The sequence below is a fragment of the Ochlerotatus camptorhynchus genome, unplaced genomic scaffold, assembly GCF_037179485.1.
Source record: "Ochlerotatus camptorhynchus isolate MF236.1 unplaced genomic scaffold, CSIRO-AGI_Acam_v1.1 ptg000306l, whole genome shotgun sequence".
In the NCBI taxonomy this organism is placed as follows: domain Eukaryota; kingdom Metazoa; phylum Arthropoda; class Insecta; order Diptera; family Culicidae; genus Ochlerotatus; species Ochlerotatus camptorhynchus.
Window position 1 is genome coordinate 209703 of NW_027040794.1, and position 23124 is coordinate 232826.

At 38.0% G+C, this 23124-nt stretch overlaps 1 protein-coding gene across 2 annotated transcripts in view; it reads right to left on the bottom strand.

Moving 5' to 3' along the window:
- wb (wing blister) overlaps window positions 1-23124 on the bottom strand; it is a 409502-nt gene that overhangs the window by 31784 nt on the left and 354594 nt on the right. For both annotated transcript variants that reach the window (XM_065229029.1, XM_065229030.1), the window contains exon 11: window positions 7198-7488. In XM_065229029.1, the coding sequence (XP_065085101.1) occupies window positions 7198-7488 (291 nt within the window). The remainder of the gene's footprint in view (window positions 1-7197; window positions 7489-23124) is intronic.

A 23124-nucleotide genomic window follows, 5' to 3' on the forward strand; every position in this document is an offset into this window, starting at 1 on the left:
TAATGATAATGGGAACCACCCTAGAATTCATTGTCATAAAAATGAGGGCCTAACTATAAGGAACAACTTTGTAGAAGAGACTTTTAGTCTAAAGTTTCAATTTCAGGCTCCAAACATATCATTCCACCTAAATCTGCATTCTGGACCACTGTGCAATGCTACCGACGCCAGGTAGGCAGCTCCCACACCTGAACCCTACCTATCGACCCGTCAACTCATGAACCGGGACCAACGGCTTTACTACCCTTCCGAAGGAAGGCGTGATCAGAGATGTTATGTCTCAGAACATCCCGGAGGCGCCGACTGGAATTGAACCCAGGCCTGCTGGGGTGAGAGGTAATCACGCTTACCACTACACCACCGGCGCCGCTGTTCGGCACAAAGTTTGAAAGTGTTTGATACATTTTGAAATTTAATTATTTGAGATCTGAGACAAATATTTCAAGATCTGATTGATTGAAGAATCTTCAAGACTATGAGATTTTATGCAAATTTCAAAATCATGAGTCAGATTCCTCAGATTCTGAAAAAAAATATAGGGCTGATGAAAATGTTCGATTCCTGGACTTTAAAAAAAGAACCTTGATTAAATTTTCAAGATTCTGGAACGGAGATTCAGATTTCAGATCTTGAAATGGTTTCAAAATCTATGTTAAACAATCAATATAATGGATTTCAGAAAGGTTCTGGAGTTTTGTGGCAATATTTTGAGAATTTCTGTAGAATGCTGAGGCGAACTTAAAAGTTTTTTTTAGAGATGTTTAGCCGTAGGCAAGTTTATCTCTTGGCGATCTTAAAGGGATTTCTAAAAAGTATTCTAAGAGAGTTCGGACTGGAACTCCATTTTAGGTTTTAGAAGAATTTCAAGCAAAATCTATAGAATGCTTTCAAGGTGTTGCTTATTACCATTTGATTCTTGGTAAATGCAATTTCCAAGAGAGTTCTAAAAATAATTCCTCTGTAGTTCTGAGAATAATTCAATCGAGGAGAGCTTATATTAAGAAGAAAATTCCAAAGGCTATTTTGGCATGATTACTAAGCAAATGCGAAAATAATTCCAAAGGAATTCTGAAAGCATTCCAATTGAATTATGAGGAGAAATTCAAAGGGATATCGAAGCATGATTCCATCAGAGAAAGCTGAAGAAGGTCTAGGAATACTGACTAGAAATTGTGAGGAGAGAAAGAGATGATTTCAGATGATGATGATGATGATGATGGTCCCACCTCTTACCCCTACAAAGGTTTGAGCTGGACGATTTATCTTTAAGATAATTATATATGACATTTTAACCAGGTTGGCAAACAAAATCGAACTGGTTTCAGTTACAGATATAAATTCCCTCTAGAGTTTACAGTTGCTTCACAGCGATATAAATGTGGAAAAGCTCAGTCCACCTCTTAGTTCGCCTTTTTGTCCACCTAAAATATTCATAAGTATTACAAGCAATCAAGAGTTAATGAACAATCAACAAAGCATCCTATTACACTAGCAACCCCGCAATATGATGCTATCATAATTCAGCAATGTCAGGAATGCTCACGAACCCCCAACATTTGCCAAAAAACTTACTACTAACTCAAGGTATCTTTCAAATAAGCTTCAAAATTGCATTTGTTTTTATCAAATGTTAAATTCAGTCCTCTATATCCGTAATACGCGCGCGAGGCTCAAACCTTTGTAGACTAATTTTTTTAAATTAATCTACTATTAAATCAAATATTAAAAATCCATCATCACCCTCGTGGCGAACAGAAATAGTTTTTGCAGTGCTACAATAATTATTAAAAAGTCGTTATGACAGCTATCCATATAAAATAATCTGTTAGAGATAACTTCGTCAAGATACATAATTTGTCAATTCATAAAAAAAATCACTGGATAACTGTTCAAAAGACAGTTTTGACGTGTGAAATGCAGTGTCTTTTAAATTCTGTAAGTGTTGCTAAACGTTTGGTATGTCTAGGCATCGAATTAAAAACATTTATTCCTTTATAATATAGTGAATTTTGTGAAGCACAAGTCAAGAAATGTGGTGTTCTTATTTCAACCGCGTTTCTAGTATTATATCTATGAAAGTCACTTCCTCTTTCAATTCGATCACACAAATATCGAGGCAGCAAACCGTTAACTACTTTAAAAATGAACACCATAGTCAAATAAACAATTCTTTGCTTCACCGACAACCATTGTAAGGCGTCTAACATCAAAGTTGAGGAAGTGAATCTATTACATCTTAAAATCACACGCATTATTTTATTCTGCAAGCGCTGTAATCTCGATATTTGTGTTGCATTGGCCAGAAATAAAATGGAAGGGTAAAAGTCAAGATGAGGAGAGATGATTGATTTGTATAGCTGCATTTTACTGGCAATAGTTAAATCGTTTTTCAGTCGACATAGAATTCCATACTTCTTGGCAATTTTCTTGATGACATTGTCAATGTGAGAGTTGAACTTAAGTGTGTCATCAATAATCACGCCAAGATATTTAATCTACCGAACGCGATCAATAGTCTCATCATCAATTACAACAGAGACGTTCTCATTTACTTTCAGGAGAATTAAGAAGAGAATTCTATAGAAGTCCATATATCCAAATTAAATTTAATGTGTATTCCAAAGCAATTCTGAGGAGATTTCCAATAGAATTTTAAGGAGAGCCTCAAAGGAATTCCATGGAGAATTCCAATACAATCCCTATTAGAATGTCCAAAAGTGGAATTCCATGAAAATTTCAAAAGTTATTTAAGAAATAATTCAATCGAAGTTTTGATGGAATACTTAGAAAATGCTAAGCAAAATCTCAAAAGGATAGGAAGAAAACCGAAGAGAATTTTAAAGTACCGTAATCTTGGGGCAAATAGATCACCGGGGTGAAATTAATCGTCATACGTTGCACTTTTAATTGTCACGTATAACATTTTCGCTGCTATCAAGAGAAATCTTAAAAGTATATCATCATGATGCTGCAATGATTGCTCTGATGTGTTTTTCACAGCAAAATGTAATATTTTATTGCATAAAATTCAATTTTATAGAGCTGACGTTATGTAGCATACACAGCAAAAAATAAATTTTAATATTATATCCTATAGGATGCACTTCAATCATGTCTAAAATCTCATGTATTTGTTATGGCCTCAAAAATAAACAAATGCAGAAAAAGCAGCGCAATGTCAGTTCATGCACTGTATCAATGATAATTTTGTTCTTGTTGGTAAGTAATATTACACCATATTTTTGACACGATTGAAGTACATCCACTTTGATGTGATATCAAAATTAATTTTTTGCTGTGTACAATATCAACATCCAAGCAAACGATAGGACTGCAACGATTGAATTCATTATCATGCAAGTCTCATGTTTTAATAAATTAAGTGTCAATAAATCCAAATTATTTCATAAATTATGGTAGCATGTTTCATATATAAAAAATTGAGAGTTTTTAGCAAAATTATCAATGATTTAAAAAAATGTCTACATTTAGGCGCAACTATTCATTTTAGCAGGTTTGCTGAAACTCTTCAAACTCACTGGAGGTTTTAAAACACTCTTGTCCTGCGAGTTTAGCCAGCCCTCACCTCGAGTGTGTGGGGGGCAGGAATATGGAAGAAGTAAACAAAAACTCCTCGAGAGAGAGGGAGAGTGAACTTCAGCGAGAGGAGGATTTGACGTGAGGTGCACTTTTCGAGACTCCGGATGACTTTTTTGTTCGACCCAGAGTGAGAGTAAGAGCGTGTGATAGAATACATGAACATGAATGGCAGCAAACCTCACTCTCATTTTATCCCCCTTAGCTCACAAGCTCTGAAGCTCAGTGGAATGATTTGGCAGTAGGCATTCAACTTCTCAGAAAAATGCTACGCTCGGCTCATTTCAAACTCGCGAGTGAGGCTCTATCAAGCCTGATTTTAAGACATCTTTACCAGCTGTTCTGCTGTAAAAACTTTTCGCATAAGGGTTTTAGCAGCTGAATCGGATTCATGGAACCCACATTTAATAAGAACAATTACTAGAAATACACTGGGTAGCCATTTAAGGGGTTGATCCATTTCTCCCCTACCGATATTTTCAAATTTTAGATTTAAAAAAAATCCTAAAATTAACAAATGTATTTGATTTATAATAAACCATGGAGTCCTCATAGCTACTGATTTAAATACTGTTAGTTTTTCAATTTAGTTAATTTAAGAAATTTATTTGAATATTAACGTTAAATAGAGATCAATTTGCCCCCGGATTATGATAATTACATTCTTGGCTTGACACGGAACTTTGAGACGATGGCGGAAACGTAAGTATATCAGATTGAAGGCTGAAGCTAGGCGGATTGGACTTGCCATGAACGCATCAAAGACAAAATACATGGAAGGAAGAGGTTCTAGGGAAGACAATGTAAGCCTGCCGCCCCGAGTTCAGATTGACGGTGACGAAATCGAGGTGGTCGATGAGTTCGTGTATTTGGGCTCACTGGTGACCGCCGAAAATGATACCAGCAGACAAATTCATAGACGCATTATGGCAGGGAATCGTGCCTACTTTGGATTCCGGAGGACGCTCCGGTCGAATAAAATTCACCGCCGCACGAAGTTGACTGTCTACAAGACGCTGTTTAGACCAGTGGTGCTCTACGGCTACGCGACCTGGACTATGCTCGTGGAAGACCAACGGTGTTTTCGTACCATTTGCGGTGGACTGCAGATGGATGGCGGAACGTGGAGGAGGCGAATGAACCACGAATTTCACCAGCTGCTGGGAGAACCATCCATCGTCCACATTGCAAAAATTGGGCGACTACAGTGGACTGGGCACGTCGTAAGAATGCAGCACGATGACCCATTGAAAATGGTTCTAAAAATCGTTCACTGGCTGCAGCTCGATCGATGATTGTCATGTTTTTGTTTGAAACAATTAAAATTTGATGATGTTTGGAGTTGACGTCAAGAGCAACGTTTGTTTTGAGTTCGAAAATGGAACTGCGAGACCAACCTAGGGTGAAATTGCTGATTTCGTCAATGATCGCTGGATGCGAATGCTGCTGAGATAGAAACAACATACCATATGTCGGTGCAGAATAAGCTATTAATTAAGTTCAAGTTGGAAGTACTTGTACAGTTATTATTTGCTAATAATGTGCTTTAACTTACTGGGCAATCAAAGGCAATAATTGTTATATTCAATGCTTTTAGGCGGTGTGAGGTTTATTTTGCGTGTTAAATGTTAGTTTGGTGTATTTTAAATCCTCCAAGATCCTGAAAAAGGACTCAAAAACGCCAAAAAAAAGTCAGAAGTCTTTGGATAATTGCTATAATTGTTGTTCAATTTTGTTTTAACTCATTTTAGTGATAACCTTGATCGTTATTAAAAAAATAAACATTGCATAATTGCTCAATCACAGCAACTAATTCCCTTTAATTTGTTTGTTTCCAAAATTTCAGCTCAGAACGAGTTGTCAAAATATTTTTTGTGAGCAAACAGCTTAGATTAGTTGTCACTATTATTTTACAATAGTTTTTAGAAGTTTTTAGAATGAATAACCGGTTATTGCCACTTTTATTCATGTTCTATTGATTTTTCCCTTAAAAATGACAGTTTTCTAATTCAAACATCTCGAGTTAAAAAAAAATGATACCTCTGCCATTTTTTCACCAAATTTCTTCTTTCCATTACTTTCAATAGATTTGAAATTGGCTTGCGCGTTTCAAAGTTATATTCGTTTGCAAAATACTTGTTTCTTACCTTAAAATAACTATATCTTTTGATTCAGTTGTCTAAACGTCATAATTAGGTGATCAAAATGTGTGTTTTTTAAAGTCTAAAAGTTTTCTAAAAACAGTTTTCTCTAAATACAAAGCAAAAAAGGTTATGGTCAAAAAACTGCTTTTTCATGAATCACCATAACCTTCAAGTTGTTTCAGTTCGTAGAATGCGTATATGATGAGATAAAAATTTAACGTCTTCGACAAAGTTGCTTGGTTTTGCATCCTCTACAACTTTGAAGAAGTAAAAAAAAAATCCCAAAAATTTCCCTGAAGAGTTAGATTTTTGAAAACAACCTAATGACTGATCCAATAAAAAAAAGCACTTTTTTACTACCAACAACTCTTTCCAAGACATCGAAACGCTAAAACCAGTAGATTTGGCGGAAAACCCAATTTCCATGTTTTTTTCCGCTCTGGACTACTGTGCAGTTATGGCTATGCCAAAGCCATTACCATTGGACGTCTGGTGTGCTGTCAAAACAATTTGATTCACGTAGTAAGCTATGGATGCACACGATGAAAGATCCATCTTTTTTTTTTTCTTGAATTGTTTTCCGTCGATCCGATTGTTTTCCGTGCTGAGCACCAATGCTACCGACGCCAGGGAGGCAGCTCCTACACCTATCGACCCATCTACTCATGAACCGAGGATCAAAGGCTTTACTTCCCGTGATCAGAGACGATATGTTTCAGAACATCCCGGCGGTGCCAATTGGGATTGAACCCAGACCTGATGGGGTGAGAGATAATCACGCATACCACTACACCACCGGCGCCGCTGAAAGATCCATCTTTATCAAATTACGGAGAAGCCCTGCTCGCCTAGTCTGGCCCGAGTCCTCGAAATCTTTCTTCAGATGCTTCCTTTGCTCTTGCCTTGCGATCCTTGTCCGGATATCGGGATAGCGAATAAAACCCCCAATTCTGATATCACAACAACAAATAATTTCAAGCTCAATAATTGGTTTTAAAAACTGACCAGTTTTAAGCAGTTTTAAGTGATTGGTCTTTTGGGACTTTTTCGTTACTCTTTAATTTAAATTGCTTAAATCCAATTAAATGTTCAGTTTACCCATCTTAAAATAGATAGTTTAGTGCTATTAATCTCCCTATCAAAACTCAAAATATCCGCACGGTAGAGCTCTGTGTTTTCATTGAAGCTACACTCGAGAGCAGTCTCAAGTGCACCTCCAGTGAAAACACAGAGTGTGGCTCTGCGGTGCGAATATTTTGAATTTTGATAGGAAGATTAATAGCACTAAACTATTATTTTTAAGATGGGTTAACATAAAATTCAATTGGATTTCTATATTAAAAAGTATCGAAACAAGTTCCAAAAGAGCGATCCATCCCTGCTTTAAAGAATGATAAGACCGAGTAAAAGGGATCTTATCTAAATCTAAACTTAACTGAACAATGGTGATACTTACTCTTACACCCCTGACTAGAGAATCCATAGAATCCCTGCTTGCATTGGTTGCAGTTGATGCCTTCGACACCGGCTTTGCAGAAACACTGCCCGGTTTGCATATCACACTCCCGATGGTCGCTGCCATTGGGATCGCACGAGCACTGGACGCACCCAACACCGGAATCCACGTTCCAGAATCCGATCGCGCACTTGTTGCACTGTCGACCGCTGACATTGGGCTTGCAGACACACTGGCCACTGTGCCGGTTGCATAGCCGGTTTACCGATCCTTGCACGTGACAATTGCAGCCTGAAAAAAAGAAGAGGAGAAAACCGTATTCAAATATTTGATACCAAAAGCCGACACAATCGAAGAAAGTTGATCCCTATCTGTACCGGGGCGATCTTTCCAAAAGGACCCAAAAGTATGTAAACAAGCAAGAGATGACAAAATGCTAATAATCGCGATCGTATCAATCGCCTTGCGCGGCGATTGCGGGATTGAAAAATTGGCCAAAAAGTAATTTATGAGCTCGTAATTACACGCTCTGTGCAGCAGCACTGTAGTCTACGTTTGGTGATCAAGAGGGAGAGACCCTTTCGCCGAGCTTTTTCTCCCTCTCTTGGTCGGTCGCAATTCAATTTCTCCGATCATAAATATGCGGAACAGATCTGTCCCACTCGATAAAGACCGATGCGGATCGCTTCGTTCGGCAGAAGTCCATGTCACTCATAAATCTTGGAAGCAATCTCTCGGCTCACCCCCCTGACAAACAATGTCGAAGAAAGGAGAAGGAGATTCTGCCATCCACCAATTTTACAAGATTTTTGCATAAATCTTTTCTCCCGGGTCCAGCACTGCAAAGGAACGGTTTCGCGGGAGTTTTTCGACCGTTTTCGTCGTATCGGTTGTAAACTTGTGATATTTATCGTAGCTTCATATGTACATATCAAATTGATTTATGGAATATCTTGAATAAATCAAATATTTGATTAATAATTATTTATTGAGCTGCCGAAAGCAATTTGAAGAACGACGTTGATGGTGATGGGAACCGGTTTCAAGTTAACTTGATGATGAAGTTCATGGTCTTGGAAATTTGACATTTCGAAACATTTGACGAACTTATAATTTTACAAACATTTCCGCTAGTTTTCATTCTTCAAGAAAACGCCAGTTCCATTGCAAGCAAACAATCCCGCCGCATGAATTGCTTTCCCTCATACCTGAATCTATTCAATGTAGGTCAGTGAAAAATACACCACAACCGCCGACCACCGATCGGTAAACCTCTATTATTTATGCACACGAATAGGTCTACACTCGAGATGAAGCATAAACACCACTCACCGACTTGTACTGGGTTCTTCACATCAGCGGAACAGGAAAGGTAAATACCACCGCGATCCGATCGGTATTCTTCCACATGAACTTCTTTGAAGCACCTCAAGAAGCACTCACACGCGGGCGGCGGTGAGCGCGGTTCAAATTCTTGGGAAAACTTTCAACCACCTTCTTGATCTTTCACACGAACGACGACGGTTGAGGGGGAAACGGGTGTGCACACCGTAGTCATTCCATTAGATCGTACCACGCGAGGAGGAAATTTGGAGAAAGATTGTTTATAAGATTTTCGCACTTGTTCCGAGGTGAAATGCCAAAAAACCAGACGCATCCAATCGGGAAGCACTTGAGATGTTGGCTGCACGATCTTTGGCCCAGCAGAGTGGAGTGATTATGCGTGACCGGGCATTTCGAGTTCGGACGTCATGCCATTTGGGAGGTAAAGTTTGATTACACTTAATTAATTGCTTGCACAAGCTGTATTTCTAAATGGAATGTGTCTACTTCAGACATGCCTATTTTTTTTATTTAGCGCATGTTTATAACTTTGCATTGAATCTTCTTTCTAAATGAGCACATCTGCAGTCAAGCACAACAAGTCATATAATTATGCATGAAACCTTTCAGGAAGACGCTCAAGAAAGTTCATAATAGTGAAATAATGATGCTTTGTTTTTTTTAATAAATAATGTTATTTAGATTCTATAACTCGATATGTCAAAGGTATAGCTTCTGAATTCCGTGATGATGATGTTAAAATCACATGAACCTTAAAGACATAATAACTGGTGAGTACCCAGGACCCATTTAATATCAAACAGGCCAAATGCTCACTAGGTTGAACGGTTATTAAGTCGAATGATCATTATTTATCTTTAGTAACAAAATTATTCGGAAGTCGATCAGTGCTGACGTGGTTTTAAGTTTCTCCTACCTTCCGCACGTAGTTTTCTTAATCTATTGTGCAGTGAAGTTGATGGATTGTGCTATTGCGCGGTATATACGGGAGGCACATATAATAAAGAAGGCCTTGGTACGGCCTACTGTGCGTGGGAGTGTGATACAATTTTTATAAAGATAGAAACCGCAATCAAGATTATTCTTGTGACCTTGATTATGCGAGGAGTGTGATCTTTTGTGCGTACAAGTAGAACAAAGGGGGTAAGTTAGAAGAGCATTCCCAACAAACAATTGCCTATTGAAGAAACGACTTCTTGACGATTTTATTCAACTGCATGCTTAATAATACTTGTACTATATTTAATAATAACTTCTGTTCAGGCTTTGTTCACACAAATCTGGAGAATTTATTAAACCACAACATCGAAATATTTGGTGTTGAAATAAGGTAAGTCGAGAAGCTTTTATTCGACTTACAAGAGTTGTAACAGAAGCTCTTCGATACATTTTTTGATTATTCAGCGTTTATAAGACATCATTACTTCCTTAAATAGCGATGGTATAAAGGTATATATAGACGCTTGATTCTCATGTGAAATAATGTTTAATTACACACTATTATACATTTATTAAACGATTATTCAACTACGGGATAATTAAAATCTAATAAATAAGAACGGCACAGAGCAGGGTTGTTCTCCTTAGTGATTGTTGTATCATTATTTGTGTCGAAGCACGCACCCACCACACAAATACAAGAAAATTTATTACATACATACATACACACACATGTCGCGTTATATGGGATTCGAACCATGACCAGTCGCTTGCCTTTCCATCTGAGCTATCATATGGGCAACTAAATAAGCAATAAAAGCTTGAATCTAAATACCTATCAGCACTCCCTGCCGTAACTCCAGCTAATTCAAGGAGACGTGAGAATGATTAATTCATTCATAGTTGTTTTACATGAGACCAATGTTACCTCTCCATCTCTCTTATTTCGATGGAAAGGATGCGTGGCTATTCTTTTAGATAGATCGATGAATTGGTTGTCGTGAGTAATACGATTTACGTTTACGTTTCAAATTAATTAGGCGTAGAAAATAAATAAAAAAAAGTGTTGAGGCTGGAATTGAACTCTTGACCTTCTACTTGGCAAGCGGAAACGGTAACCACTATGCTACCAATTTCGTTTTGTTGTAAGCCTAAAACAGTGTTGTGAAATAATGAATGAATACGCCGTTTGTAAAGCATTTACAAAGCATGCAATTAAAACATGGACGCATAGTGGTATAAGAACTATTATGCTGCCTGTATTCACCTTTATTCAGCAATATTGTAAAGCAATGCAATGAAATCTAATAATGGAGCTAGAAAATAATTATTAGACGTATAATAAAGAATGTTATTAAATCAATTGAAAACAGTCAAATCTATCGATCTCAATGAGGTTATCTCAGCACATAATTTGAAGGCCCGTTTTATTCAGCATTGTACACTGTCATAAAGCATTTATTCAATATAACGGGTGTTCAATAAAAAATGAGAATTTTTTCAGTCATATACTAAGTTGGTAAAAAAAAATTTCAACGAATTCAGAAAACATAAAAACATAATGTTTATTCTTCAAATAAAAAGTCAATGAGAAGGGGCCCTGGTCAGCCGCACGACGCAACTTAGTCGCGATACTCTCACAAGAGCGCTGGACAGCGCTGAAATCATTCTCATTTTTTATTGAACACCCGTTATATGCTTATTTGTGACTCTGAATTGTTTGTTGGGTTTTCCGTGATTGCGGGAATTCAACGAAAATTGAATAAAGCATTTCCCAAAACATGACGCTGCAAAGTCACTAGGCCGTTCGGGTGAGCTCTTTTCATTTTATCTATTTATATTCCATTTTTATTACTGATTTGTCAAATGCTCTATATTGACAAATATAATTTCCTAATCATTCAACCTCTCATTAACACAACTCTTCTCTTCCTGTGACATCTGTACGAAAAAGAAATTATTTTGGTCCGGTCTTAGTGATCTGACTCTTGTATACTGGTTATATGAGGTGTACAGAGAATAGCTATGAGTAAAACTCTACAAACATTCGAACGTTCGTTCGCCCGATCATTCGGAACGATGATAGGAAGAGATAACAGAGATTTATCGAGAGATATGTCCCTACTCTAGTACTGCACGGTTATAAAGTGCATGGGTTTTAAAAGGTAAATTCAATTTTAGCCTATTTCAATTCTGAACAACATCTATGAAGGTAATATGGGTTCCCAGCACCTTCTCAATTAGATGTTGGCTTAACTTTACCTTACTTCCACTACAATATTAAGGATGTGGCCAGTAGACTGATGCAAAATTTGAAATTTTCGCTCCATAGTGTTCAAACAGTTTAAAATCGGGTCATGATTAGCCTCCGAAAGTTTAAACTCATTTGATAAGAAACTGACTTCAAATGGTTTGGGCCAAGTTAGGTTCTTACTAAATGAGTTCAAATTTTGGGAGGATAATCAGGACCCGATTTCAAACCGTTTGAGCATTGTGGAGCGAAAATTTCAAATTTTGCATCAGTTTAGTGTCCAGGTGTATAATGTAATGCTTGTTTTGTAGATTTTATTTTTGTGTGGGGAAAATCATTAATTCCAAGTGTTTTTTTTTCTACGTCAACACACGATATTTTCTGCGAAACGTATTAGTTGACCATTATATAGCCACCTACAATTTGTACTATCGCATTTGCTATGCTATGCTTTGATGTGATGATATGATGTAAAGCGTAAAGAAATTCGGTTGGAGGACCAGGTATGTAAAAGAAGTAATATTTGAGTTTAAGGAAAGACGTGATGATCGGAAATCCATATCAAATCCTTTTCAAGAGCAGTTGTTGTCGTCGTCGGTCAAGTTACCGCCGGGATCATCGAAACCTTGTAAAAACAAATTGAACGATAGCTTGATCGTACTTGTTTTGTGATAAAGTCTGGAACGCGCAAAAATTGGTCAACTTCAAATTGGTGTATTTCTGTTATTAATGCATAAAAAACCTGAAATGCTGCATTTGGAAGTTGAGTGTATATACAATGTTTGCTATAATGAGTTTTCACCATTTGCTCTCCAGTTTTCAAAATGACGTCCAAGCAAGAGGAGCAGCGTGTCAAAATTTTGCTCACGCAGCAAAAGAATCCGACGTTCTCACACGCCAAGTTGGCAAATTTGCGTGATGTGGCCCAATCGACCATGACAAACGTTTTAAAAGTGTTTGGGGAACGTCTGCTGACCGCCAGGAAGCCTGAAAGCGGCGGCAATCGTAATCTGGACGTGGCAGCGACGACCAGGAAGGTGGCGGTGAAATATAAGCGGAATCCTAACCTCTCCATCCCACAGTGGGGAATCTCCATAGAAGAAGGTGGCCAAAAATATTTTCGTGCTTTTTATGCATTTTTGTTTTGATTTATGATAGTATGGGTATGAATTGTTAGGTTCAAGATGTTTTTAAAGTCATGTAATATCTTAAGGTCTACAAAATGTTCTCAAGTCGAGATCTGAATGTCCTCTTGAATCAATGTGGTTTGAATCGCAAATTTTCGACGTACTTGACATGCCATCAGGTTCCTACTAATGATGTTTAACGCAGTATGCATCTTTTGGGCCATGCAGAAACCACGTAGTCAATTTAGGGGGGGAGGACGAAAGACCACGATCCATACAAATTTTCAGAAATTTGTATGGACGTTTGACCACGTTGTGGGGAGAGGTTCAAATCATAAAAAATGGACCACGTGGTTTCTGGACAGCCCCGTAGAGTATCAGTGATCAACTATTAATTGCTTTCAAACTATTCTGGAGTTATGGTCATTAAGTAAGGTTAAATTATGTCGTAAACAATGTCCCGAAAATCTTTATGAGTTCAAGAAGTTCTGGATATATGTAAATCACATAATGGTATTCGATGCCCTCCTCACTATTCTGGAGCAAAAAGATGATGGAACTTTACAAGTCAACATCAAGGCCTTGAACAATCACCCCTACGATTGTACACAGTTCTTCTTGCTACCAAAAGTGCTTTTTCTATCGAATCCACTTTTGGATCGATCAATTCTTCGTTTATTTTCCGCCGTTTACTACGCTCGGTTGATACATCGAATTATTTTGATGGCCGTCCACGTCCCGATGAAGTTGAAGGTACCACGAATATTTTCATGTTAAACTGCGCGTCAAGAAAATTCTTATTAACAAACTCAAAACGCTCATTGTGTCTGTAAGCCTTTTCCCATAGATGTCGGAATTTTAAGTCAAGATTTTTTAATTTTTGCTTCAGCTGCAGTTGTTTGTTTTTATTCACTCGGAAGTTTTCGCAGATGTACTCAAATGTCTTTTCAATTCTTTGAGCTTGGTGCCCTGGGCCTCTCAAAAAACTAATAATTTTTCGGTTCTCCATATTATCTTTGAATAATCACTTCTCACACTAACATGCTTCATATGAATCACATGCTTTATGTGCATGTAGGTACGTACGGTGAATTTCTATCGATACCTAGGACGTGTAGATTAGTATTTCAGTGCATGAATCATAATACCAATTCTGTTTTTAACATAATAATACAGATTCTACCTATCTCGATATCGACGGCACAACCGAGTTGAAAGAATAATGCTGTTTTTGGTACAGGAAGCTAAATTACTAACATGCGCCGGGAAAGCGCTCTATTATATCTGATCTTTTCAACTGTGGTACAGCATCATTGTTTATTAACTTGGACGTAAATTTCAGTAAATAATAGGTTTGTTCCCGCACATGCTTTAACGCTTCCGGTGTATGTTGCAGTAAATTAAGAATCTGGTAAAACCTAATAAAACATGCATTTTGTACATTTTGGATTTACTAATCTTGGTTTTCCCATGCTATTTTACAGTACCTTACAGCAACAGCAGAAAACGAGAACAGACCTTATGTTTGCCCGAGTTCAAGCTGCTGAATATTTGATTTATCACTAATTATAATTGTTAAGTCAAATATATTCAATCTAGTCATAAGTTCATTTGCGCAGCTATGCGCAGCTAATTTTTTTTTTTGCAAGTCATTCTAGGTACTCTGAAGATAATCGTGGATGTTGTCCCGATTGTAAACTATTACAAACTTTTTTTGTATTGAACCTTTAAGCTGAAAAAAATCTTTTTTTTTTCATTGGTCTACATTGCATACTTTTTCTAATCGTTTATAAAAAAAAAGATTATATACCATTTGAAAGCTTAAGATTTAAGCTTTCAGCTACATTTTATTTCTAAGTACTAGGTTGTTTCAGTTTGGAGAAATTAAGTTTCAAATATATGACTGCTTTTCACAAAAAAATTGCGGCTTACCAACTCTATTACCTGTATCGCAGTTATAGAGTCGTTTTTGAGAATTCTTTTTGTTGGCTTTTATGCATCAAATAGTCTTCTTTCGAGATCAAATTACAGAATCCGAATCGAGAGAAGTCGGTCTTCTTCTTATTGGCCACCTGAATCTCCATAGTGCATCCGGGACGTCGCTGGCAAGCTCAATGTCTCCCATAATACTGTGCAGCGGTCCAAGAAACGAGCAGGGTTGTCGACGTTTAAGTAGGCGAAGGTGGCGAACCGAGATTACAAACAAAACACGTCGGCGGTCCCGAAAGCTGTATACGAATCTGTTAACAAAGTTCGACTGTGTCGTCATGGACGGCGAAACTTATGTGAAGGTGGATTTCAAGCAGCTTCCGGGACAGGAGTTTTATACCGCATCAGGAAAAGGGAAGGTGGTTGAAATTTTCAAAACCATCTAACTATCGAAGTTCCCGAAAAAATATCTCGTCTGGCCGGCCATATGCACGTGTGGTCTACAAAGCGGCATTTTCATTACGGGAACCATCAATCAAGAGATATACGTCCAGGAGTGCCTGGAGAAGCGGCTGCTACAATTCCTAAAGCAACATAATAGACCTGTGCTGTTCTGGCTGGACTTGGCGAGCTGCCACTATGGGAAAAAGGCGATCGAGTGGTACCCAAAAACCACAACCCTCCCAAAAGAACTCCGCCCTATCGAATGGTATTGGGCCTCGGTCAAACGGAATCTCAAAAAACTAATAAATCCATGGAAAACGAGCAGCAGTTTAAATGTAACTGGCGTTCGGCGGGGAATAAGGTCGATGAGACCACTGTGCAAAATGTAATGGAAAGGGTTAAGCGGAAGGCACGGCAGTTCGGATTTGGCAAACCAAAAGAATAAACGAACATTTTTTACATTAAATATATGGATTGAACTACCAAAAGAAAAATAAGAAGATTTTTGTGATATGAATGTTGACTGAAAGAAACGATTTTTTTGTCGACCAATTTTTGCGCATTCCAGTCTTTATAAGGAGCTCGGTGGCCTTATGGCGACCGATTTTGCATACTGAGCAAAAATCAGTGGATTCAAACTCAAGCTCCTTCCCGATATTGAATCGTTAGGACATCAATTCAGTAAATCGTTTACCAAAACGAATCCTGCAGCAATCGCAACCCTTAAATTCAACCACAGTGATTTATTGTGAAAGTGCAAAGGTATTCTCGGCTTTCATTAAAGCGAGCATTACATCAACATGTTCCTACCCATTCCTTTATTGACATCTTCTATTCGTTGTTTCCTAGTTTGATGTGGTTAAGACTAGGGTTCTGATGCATGGTCATTATCGGTGTCATTCCTTAATTTTGTTGCTAAGGAATCCAATTTTGACTGACAAAGGGGCGTGCCTTCAGAGGATTTTTCAACATTCCGAAGGGTATAACAAGCGGGACCTTTTAATTAGAGTCGAAACCTTGCGATAAATGCAAGAATGATAACTGTAAAGAAAATCGAATACTTCAGCATTTCTCAATAGTGATGGAGTAATACGACATGCACTAATCTAAGGACACGGAATATACTACAACAGATCAAATGACTGGTCGCAGTGGTGTTGGGTCCCGAACAGAGGAAAAAAAAGGACCTTGCATAATTTCCAAGGCTCATGAAATTGGTTGATAATTTTAAAGCAACTCGTTCTGGGAAGAGCTGTGAGGAAAACATCAAGTGTACTCTGCTTTCAATGTAGTCCTGATGATCTACAGATTATATGTGAAACCTGAATACCAAGGTAGTTCTGAGTAGATTTCCAAGTAAACTCTGAATAGGATTCGAAAGACATTTTAAAGAAAATTGATACGAATTTCTGAAGTTAGTTCCTATGGAATTCTGAAGAGGACTCAAAGGAAATTAGAAGGAAGCATAAGACAAGAAATTTCAAGCAAGCAACAGAATCCTACTTAGAAAATTTTACGATCCTGGATTGAGAAAAATCTTCAAGACTAAGGAAGAATATTTAGAAGCCTTCCTAAGCTCAGTCGGCAAAGGCACAGCTACAAAGCCACAAAGCTACAAAGGGCCAGTCCAGGATTTTTTCAGGTGGGAAAATTTTTCGACTTCCGTGGACATAATAGTGTATAATTGTTCTTGCCACACAATTATACTAATGCAAAAATGGTACAGGCATCGAATATTCTCAATTAATAATTGTGTAAGTGATATGATGTTTCAAACATTGCAAGTTTTCCGTTACACATTTTACCGGAGGCATTGTATTCGGAGTGTTAAGCGAGGAGGAATTCTCCTTTCAACATCCTTGTATATACCTCGCTCCCCTGTATGCATGTTTAGACCCAGCTCTAGTAGATTTTTTTCCCGGATAAAACGCTTCACTTTTCAGTATTTTTCTAGTGCCAACGTAAGATTCTGCTGGCAAATCGTACACACGAATGTATTGAACGTTGCCCCCTCAAGCGACATTCATACATCCCCTGCCTTTCCATCAGCATAATCGAAAATTAATTTCTCCGGGTTATGCAACAAGTCATAATGCATACTTGTTTCAGCTACAAATTTTATAAATATCGTCCCCGATCCTCCACAATGCGATATGTGGCGATTCTGTCACCAGGAACTGCAAACAACTGAGGAACGGCTGAGGAACTTAAGTTGAGTTCTTTTTTTTTTCCTTTGATTTGTTTTCCGTCGATCTTGTTTTCCGTGCTGAGCACCAATGCTACCGACACCAGGAAGGCAGCTCCCACACCTTGACCCTACCTATCGACCCATCAACTCATGAACCGGGGACCAACGGCTTTACTTCCCTTCCGAAGCAAGGCGTGATCGGAGATGTTATGCCTCAGAACATCCCGGCAGCGCCGACTGGAATTGAACCCAGGCCTGCTGGGGTGAGAGTTAATCACGCTTACCACTACACCACCGGCGCCGCTTAAGTTGAGTTCAGTTAAGTTTAAAAAACTTAAGGAAAATAACGTGAACTTAGGGAAGTTCCATAAATATCAGGGAAATTGCGGATACTTCAGGGATGTTTGGCGAATTACTGGTAAATATCCAGTTCCATTCAGGAAAATAGCGACAACTTTCAAAAAGTTCCAAAAATGAAAGATCGTCCTGAAATTAGATTAAATAAGATTTTTTTATTAAAGAGACTTTCAAAAGAGACTTGAGAACGTCAGATAATTTTAGTGAACTAAAAAAATCTAAACTTTACAGAAGTTCTGAGAAATTCAAGGAAGTGCAGAAAATTTCGTGAAGCTTAGAGATCTTAAGGGCAGTTTCATTAATTTTAGGGCAATTCCAGGAACATCATCAGAAGAAATTCTGGGGAATTAATGGAAATAATAAGCAATAAGCCGGGATATGAACCAGTGGCTGAAAATCTCGATAATAAAGAAAAACGGGATAAGCGAAGTCTCGAGAATATTTGTAAAATTTCGAGCACTTTAGGAAAGCTTCGAAATCTTCAAGACTGGAAAAGGGAAACTGTAGAAACTTTTAAGATGTTCTAAGAACATAAAGGATATCCAGAAAACTTCAGGAATGCCAAGAAAACTTCAAAGAAATCTTATTAAGTAAACTTAAAAAAAAAAACGGAGAAACTTTAAAGAAGTTTAAAGAGCCTCAGAGAAGCTAGGACTCCGGGATACTCCGAGATTTATGAGCATTCCAAAAAAATTAAAGTTAGTCCAGACTTTCAGGAAGGTGAATTGGTCTGTAAACGTTAGTTTCGATAAATTCAGGGAAACTTGTGAGCTTCAGGAACTTTTCGAGAAACATCAAGAAGTTCAGGGAATTCCAAGGAAGTCCATACATCTCCTGAGAAGCTTAGATATACTTTGGGAACTTTACAGAAATCCGTAGATATTCAGAAAAGTTCAATTAATTCATGGCAATACCAAGAACTTCAGAAGAATTGTGAGAACTTCAGGCTAACTTTGAGAAGATCTGAGTTCCGAGAAGCTCAGGGAAAACCTCAGTAAAGTTCCGAGATCGCAGAGGAGTCTAGAGAACTTCATAGATGTTTAGATATTTTAAGGCATATTCATTATGTTCAGGGACAGCGGCGCCGATGGTGTAGTGGTAAGTGTTATTACCTCGCACTCCAAAGGCCCTGGGCTCAATCTCAGTCGGTGCCGCCGTTATTTTCTAAGGTATAAAATCTCTGATCTCGCCTTCCTTCGGAAGGGAAGTAAAGCCGTTGGCCCCGGTTCATGCGTTGATGGGTCGATAGGTAGGGTTCAGGTGTGGGATCTGCCTCTCTGGTGTCGGTAGCATTGGTACTCAATATGAAAAGCAAGATCGGCGGAAAAAAAATCAAGGAAAAAAAATTCAGGGATATTCCGAGAACTTCAAGAAGGTCCGAGAAGTCATGGAAAATTCCAAAAATTTCGAAATTGTTTCGAAAATTTCAGTCAATATTGAACTAAAAACTTCAGACGCATCCAGAGGACTTCAAGGAACTAAAAGATTTTAAGAGAAGTTCCATGAGCTTAAAAAGAAAGCTTCGAATACTTCGGGAGAACTACAAGATCTTCAGGATAGATCAAAGAACATCAAGGCAGCTCAATTAACTTTAGGAAAATTGAGGGGACTTTTAAAAAGTTCTGAGAACTTCAGGGACGTTTAGAGAACTTTATTGATTTTTTTTTTCTTCCTTTATTAAGGAGATTTTTAGCCGTAGGCTAGTTAATCTCCGTAAACTTTATTGAAGTTCGTAGAACGTTACGACAGTTTCAATAACTTCAGGAAAGCACAGAAAACTTCAGAAAAGTCTAAAATTCTAGGAAGTTTAAAGATCTTGAACAATTAGTTTTTTCTTTTCGGCTCAAAAAAAAGTGCTGTAAACATTATTATTATCGCCAGCGTTTCGATCCAATGATTGAGATTTTCATAAAGACTAGTTGTTTTAGCTTAATATCATACAATTTGTTGAAGAAAGCGAAGTTCAAAGACTTAAACTTCAATGTAGCGTTATGATTCAACGTAATGCTCAAAAGCCAATATGTGATAATTTTTTTCTTAGTTTATTACGAGCTCATTGCAGACCAGTTTTACCCGTCCCTAGTTTTAATTAGAGTAAACTAGATAGTGTTTACATACCAATATGACAATTGTGGATGCTCCTTAAAGAAACTGCATGGAGTTGAGGGTTGCGGAACAAATACAAAATCAGTTTCACAGTTTTCCTGTAATTTTTCACTGAATAACTGCTGATTCAACTGTTGATATTGCGGTAAAATTTCACAGAAATTTGTGAAATAATCTTAGTGTGTATAATTCCCGGTTGGGTGAATAAATGACATCATGTTCTACGTTAGTTTTGCAATCGTCAATGATTCCATAAATTTGAAACACCGTTCCGAAGAGGTAAAATTAAGTTGATTAGATCAAGATGTCATCATTCACTTGAACCCTTGCCATGCTGCGGAACTAGATCGCTCTGTTTGATTTATTTCAGCGAGCGCGAGTAAACAGACTGCAATGCAAAACCAACAACAGAAAGTCATGAATGATCGATCGATGAATGAAGCAACTGTGAACAAACATCCATTTACAACAGATGCACAAACGTGCCATTTTCACAGTCCATTGAGTGAGCGATTCTCAATCAGCACCAAAACGCTTCCTACTGCATGTCGGTGTATGTATGCAAGTAAGGTACCTATGACGATGCCTAGACGAACAATCGCCTTTCGAAGTACCACGGTCCTCCTGTTGATCCCTAGCCTTTCCTCTTGCACGCTCCTTTTACTAGGCCGCCGGCTGCCGGAGGTAAGTGTGCTACTGGTCGTGTGTGCTATTTTCAAGTTAACCGCTTCGACACTCACGTTCCTTTCCGCTCCGAGACCGACCGACCGATAGAAGGGCGCAGGGTGTCAGTGGAACACACAGGAAATGGCCTGCAGGCACTTTATCATCTGACATTTTGAACTCCCGACGTCGTCGAAATCGTCTTCGACCGCGAACATTGCGTGAGCTCATTCGCGTGCTCAAACGGATCTTCGCCGAGGAGCAAAATTGACTGACGTCTTACACATTACCCGATGATGGATTGTTAGCTGGTGCAATAAGAAATTGACTCGTTTCAATCGACACTTGCACTGATCGGAGCGTATCAGTTCGTTCGGACAAATGTGCACGTTTTGGATCGGATTGCAATACTCCACCGCAAGTGTATTCACATAAGGAAGTAGTGAATGTTTCTGTTTGGATTTCTCGCACATTAGCGCGGACAGTGATTTATAGTCGCTGTTAATTACACTTTATGCGGAATTAGCGCAATCGCCGTATTTTTAGACTTGTTTCTTCTTCAAGGCTGGAAATGACTGAAGTCATTGAAAATCCTTTAATAAACGAACACACACACTTTTTGATAGTCAAAACTCAGGAATCCAAATGATCAGCTAATAACAATCGATGGGTTATATCGGTTGTCCATTTCTGACGTACACGATCTCATCCGTCGACCCACCATGACGATTAAAATGCGAGTCCCACATACAGTCAATCATCGAATGTATCTTTTTTAATCTTAGCAGTTCTAAAACAAACGGACGAATGAATGGCGTCCGACATCAACCATATGGTTGACCCAAATCAGATCAAATGTTAGGATCCGCTGTTGTTGCAGCAGTCACCACTCCCTTTGCAACATGCACAAAGAAGAAACATATGAACCTGACGATCAACTGGTGCTGATGATGTTTGATGATGATGATGACGCACGCCCGTCTAATGGCACCGATAAGTAGCGACATAAAAGACAAAACACGGACCCACACCGAAACCGGAGGATCATCGATCGTAAATATCGCGCCAACTGGAGCGAGTAGTCCCTAGTGAAGCACAGAAATGTACGAAAGTAAAAGTGATGGGAGGGGTGGTCAATAAATAGTGCAGCACTTTCAAAATTATACCTTCATCATCAAACTGGAAGATAACAACACACCAATTTAGTGATCTTGCACACACACATTTTGTGCCTGTGTGTGATAAAAAAAATTTGCATGATCGGTTTCGAGTCAACCACTGCACCAAATTGGATCCAACAAGTTCACAATGTTTTTGGATCCGGTCAATTGGTGTCGGCTATAAAGGCTGGAATATGTTCCGGTGAGTACCTGTCTTGAGACTAGAAGTGACGTGAATCCTGCCACCTCAAATCAAATTACAATTCAAATATATCATCTTTGACAGCTACTGACCATATAAATCACCAAATTACCAAATCAAATGAGGATTAAAAGTCAAAATTAAAAGTGATCATATTGAGTGACCAAATTTTAGTGTTGATCGGAGCACCCCTCGGCCCAAAGGAGCAATAACTTTTTTTTTTTTCGTTATTTTCAAGAAAAAAATATTTTTTTAATATCTGTTAAAAGAATCAAGGCACATGTAGCATTCGGTACTATTTTAATTAGAAATTCTGACAAATAAATCTAAATTTGAATTTATTAATAATGTGCAGTGTTGCCAAATATTGAAATATCGCGCTTGAAAACTTTAAATGCATTTTTCTCAAAATGAATATAGTATCATTTTCAATATGCTGTCAACACAAGCAGCTGTGTGTTTTTTTGGTGATTAGTCCGTTTTTCGATAGTAACTCATTGTTGCAGTGCTTGCTCTCTGTTTGAAGTTCGTTCGCTTTTGCCATTGCCCTGGAGATGTCAATTGAAATAAAGCTGACGATTAGGTTCAGCTACGCACATGGCTCGGCAAGACCACCTAAGGATGAAATTGCAAATTTAGTGAAAGCGCTATACGCGGATCGATCGCTACACAGCAAAAAAATAATTTTGATATCACATCAAAGTAGATGCACTTCAACTGTGTCGAAAAAATGGAGTAATATAACTTGCCAAAAAGGATAAAATTATCATTAATACAGTACATGAACTGACATTACGCTACTTTTACTGCATTTGTTTATTTTTATGGCCATAAAAATTAAATGAGATTTTCGACATGATTGAAGTGCATCCTCTTGGATGTAATATTAAAATTTATTTTTTGCTGTGTACATATCGCATTGCGTAGGAAAAATTTATGTTTATCAAGTTCAAATCAGAAGATTCCTTGCTTCATTGCTTCTCAAGCAACACAACTTGTCATAAGGGTGTTTAAAATACTGCTCTCTGGCGTAAATGAGTGTTCAATTAAATTTTTTAAATACTTTATTTCATACTTTTATACAACTGAAAAGCGCCGGTTTCGAATCGTTATAAAACAAATCATTGTTCATATAACATGTTTTAACAAACATAGTAATAACCAATCAAATTAAATGGCAAAAAATAATGCTCCAAAACACAAACTGAACATGGGAT